The 2,542-nt window shown below is 49.4% G+C and overlaps 1 protein-coding gene across 1 annotated transcript in view; it reads right to left on the bottom strand.

Annotated features, from left to right (window-relative positions):
- Positions 1-484, bottom strand: part of LOC126394174 (uncharacterized) — a 19,704-nt gene extending 19,220 nt beyond the window's left edge. The window contains exon 1 of the mRNA XM_050050844.1: positions 423-484. Coding sequence (XP_049906801.1) covers positions 423-484 — 62 coding nt within the window. The remainder of the gene's footprint in view (positions 1-422) is intronic.
- Between the last annotated feature and the right edge of the window lie 2,058 nt (positions 485-2,542).

The following is a 2,542-nucleotide window of genomic DNA, read 5'->3' as shown; positions in this document are numbered from 1 at the left end:
GGTTTCTACCGTTTTTTTTCCCCGTTAAAGGGTTTTTTTTGGGGGAGTTTTTCCTTATCCGCTGCGAGGGTCATAAGGACAGAGGGATGTCGTATGCTGTAAAGCCCTGTGAGGCAAATTGTGATTTGTGATATTGGGCTTTATAAATAAAATTGAATTGAATTGAACGTAAGACAGGAGGCACAAACGGGCGGTTCGGCGGGCAGCCGGCCGGAGGTTGACAGTTCACATTGGCCTCGTTGACCCTTCTCTCAATGTCCCAAGTGACAGAGCCCACAACACACAAGAGGGGAAGAATGGGAGTAGGATCTTTGCAAGAGTTTTCAGAGGGAAACAAATGGGAGAGAGCATCAGGCTTTAAGCCCTTGGAGCCAGAGCGATAGGACAGGGTGAAATGGAGCCGGTTGAAAAAGAGAGCCCACCTTGCCTGCCGAGCGTTGAGCCTCTTTGCTGTGCTCAGGTACTCGAGGTTCTTATGATCCATCCAGACGAGAAAAGGCTGTTCAGCCCCCTTCAACCAGTCCCTCCACTCCTCCAATGCCAAAGGCATGAAAGAAAGGCACAGGGGTGTAACTTATTGCCCTTGGCCTCTGAGAGAGAACAGCTCCCACCCCCATATCGGAGGCATGCATCTCCACCACAAACTGCAGATTGGGATCAGGCAAGGTGAGGACGGGAGGTGAAGCTGGTCTTCAGCTTCTGGAAAGTGAGCTCAGCCCGGAGGTTCCTCTGGAAGTTAGACTTAGAAGAGGTCAGTGCATGAAGGGGGGCAGGCAACAGAACGAAAATTTCTGATGAACTTTCTGTAAAGATTTGCAAACCCCAGGAATCACTGGACCTCCTTCCGGCTTGTGGGAGTGGGCCAATCATCAACAGCTTTATAGGGTCCATCCTGACCTCCCCCTCAGACACGATGAACCCCAGGAAGAACACGGAGGGCACATGAAACTCACACTTCTCAGCTTTGACAAAGAGTTGGTGGTGGAGGAGGTGCTGGAGGACCCGCCGGATGTGCTGAATATGAGTTTGCTCATCAGGGGAAAAGATTAAGATGTCATCCAGGTAAACAAAAACAAACTCATAGAGCATGTCCCGGAGGACGTCGTTCACCAGGGCCTGAAAGACAGCTGGGGCATTGGTAAGTCCAAAAGGCATGACCAGGTACTCCCAATGACCACTGGGAGTGTTAAATGCTGTCTTCCATTCATCCCCCTCCATATTCTAACTAGGTGATAGGCATTTCTTAAGTCCAGTTAAGTGAAAACCTTAGCACCCTTTAGTTGTTCAAAAGCAGTGGAAATTAAAAGGAGGGGGTACCTCTTGTGAATGGTGATCTCGTTGAGTCCTCTGTAGTCATTGCAAGGCCACAGGATTTTATCCTTCTTGTTAACAAAGAAGAATCTAGCGCCAGCGGGAGAAGAGGACAGCCGAATAATCCCTGCAGCCAGGGATTCCTCAATGTACTTTTTCATGGCCTGGGTTTCAGGAGGTCGTGGTAGCAGACGGAAACCCGGGAAAGGTCAGGAAACTCTGGAACCAGGCTGGGAGAGTTCTGGGAGGTGTAAGGAGGTTGAAGCTCTGACAGGAGAGGTTGAGAGGGTGAAACAGTTCTTTGCCCCTGCCCTGTTTTCCAGTCTATGTGGGGACTGTGGAGTGCGAGCCAGGGGTATCCCAGGATAAGTGGGTGCAGACATGAAAGCTGATTCTTTCGGTGTGAGAGTCAGGAAAAGACAGGTGCAGTGACTGAATGCGATGGGTGACCTTACATAATAGCCTGCCGTCCAGGGCACTGGCATCCAAGGGCTGGTTGACGTGGAAGGTTTTGAAGCCCAGTTTCCTGGCAAGATCAAAGTCCATTAGGTTAGCATCTGAGCCGGGATCAACTAAGGACTGGATGCTTAAGAGAAAACCATAGACTGTATAAGAATAATGGACGTAGTCACCGTGACGTCACCCATCCGTTTCTGAGGAGCGGGTTTGAAGCTCAAAATACTCGGTCATGGATATCGCCATCTTGGCAGTGCCTGACTCCGCCCAACTCCCAGACAATCAAAAATGGGCAAAGAGGCGGGCTGAAGGAAGCCTGGTTGCTTAAACACGCCCACCTCGCTCGGCTCTGCTAAGTTAGCTAAGGCTAACAAGCTAGGCTAAGAAGCTATGAGGCTAACAAGCTACACTACTTTGGCTAGCCCTGTGGTGCCAGCTCCTCCACGAAACTTAAGGTAAGTTGAGTTTAGCTGAAACTAACGTTATACAACAAACCTTGAAACAATGATCAAGCTGTTATTGAGATTACACAATCTTAAAAAAGCTTCAATGTTTTTAAATATATAACGCTATTTATTTATTACACTCATTTTACTTTCATATGCACAGTGTGGATCATTGGTGACAGCTATGTCCGGCGTGGTGTCCAGAGAGCTGCAGAGACCTTGGGAAGCAACCTCAGCATGCCGGGCGTCCGTGTCTGCTGGTTTGGCTGGGGTGGAGAGGCCTTTTCTCCTTCTTTTCCCACTCCCTGCGAGGAAGAGCAGCATCAGAT

This window comes from Epinephelus moara, chromosome 8 (genome assembly GCF_006386435.1).
Source record: "Epinephelus moara isolate mb chromosome 8, YSFRI_EMoa_1.0, whole genome shotgun sequence".
Classification (NCBI taxonomy): Eukaryota; Metazoa; Chordata; class Actinopteri; order Perciformes; family Serranidae; genus Epinephelus; species Epinephelus moara.
The sequence above is the reverse complement of the archived record's forward strand: the minus strand, read 5'-3'. Positions and strand labels throughout refer to the sequence as shown.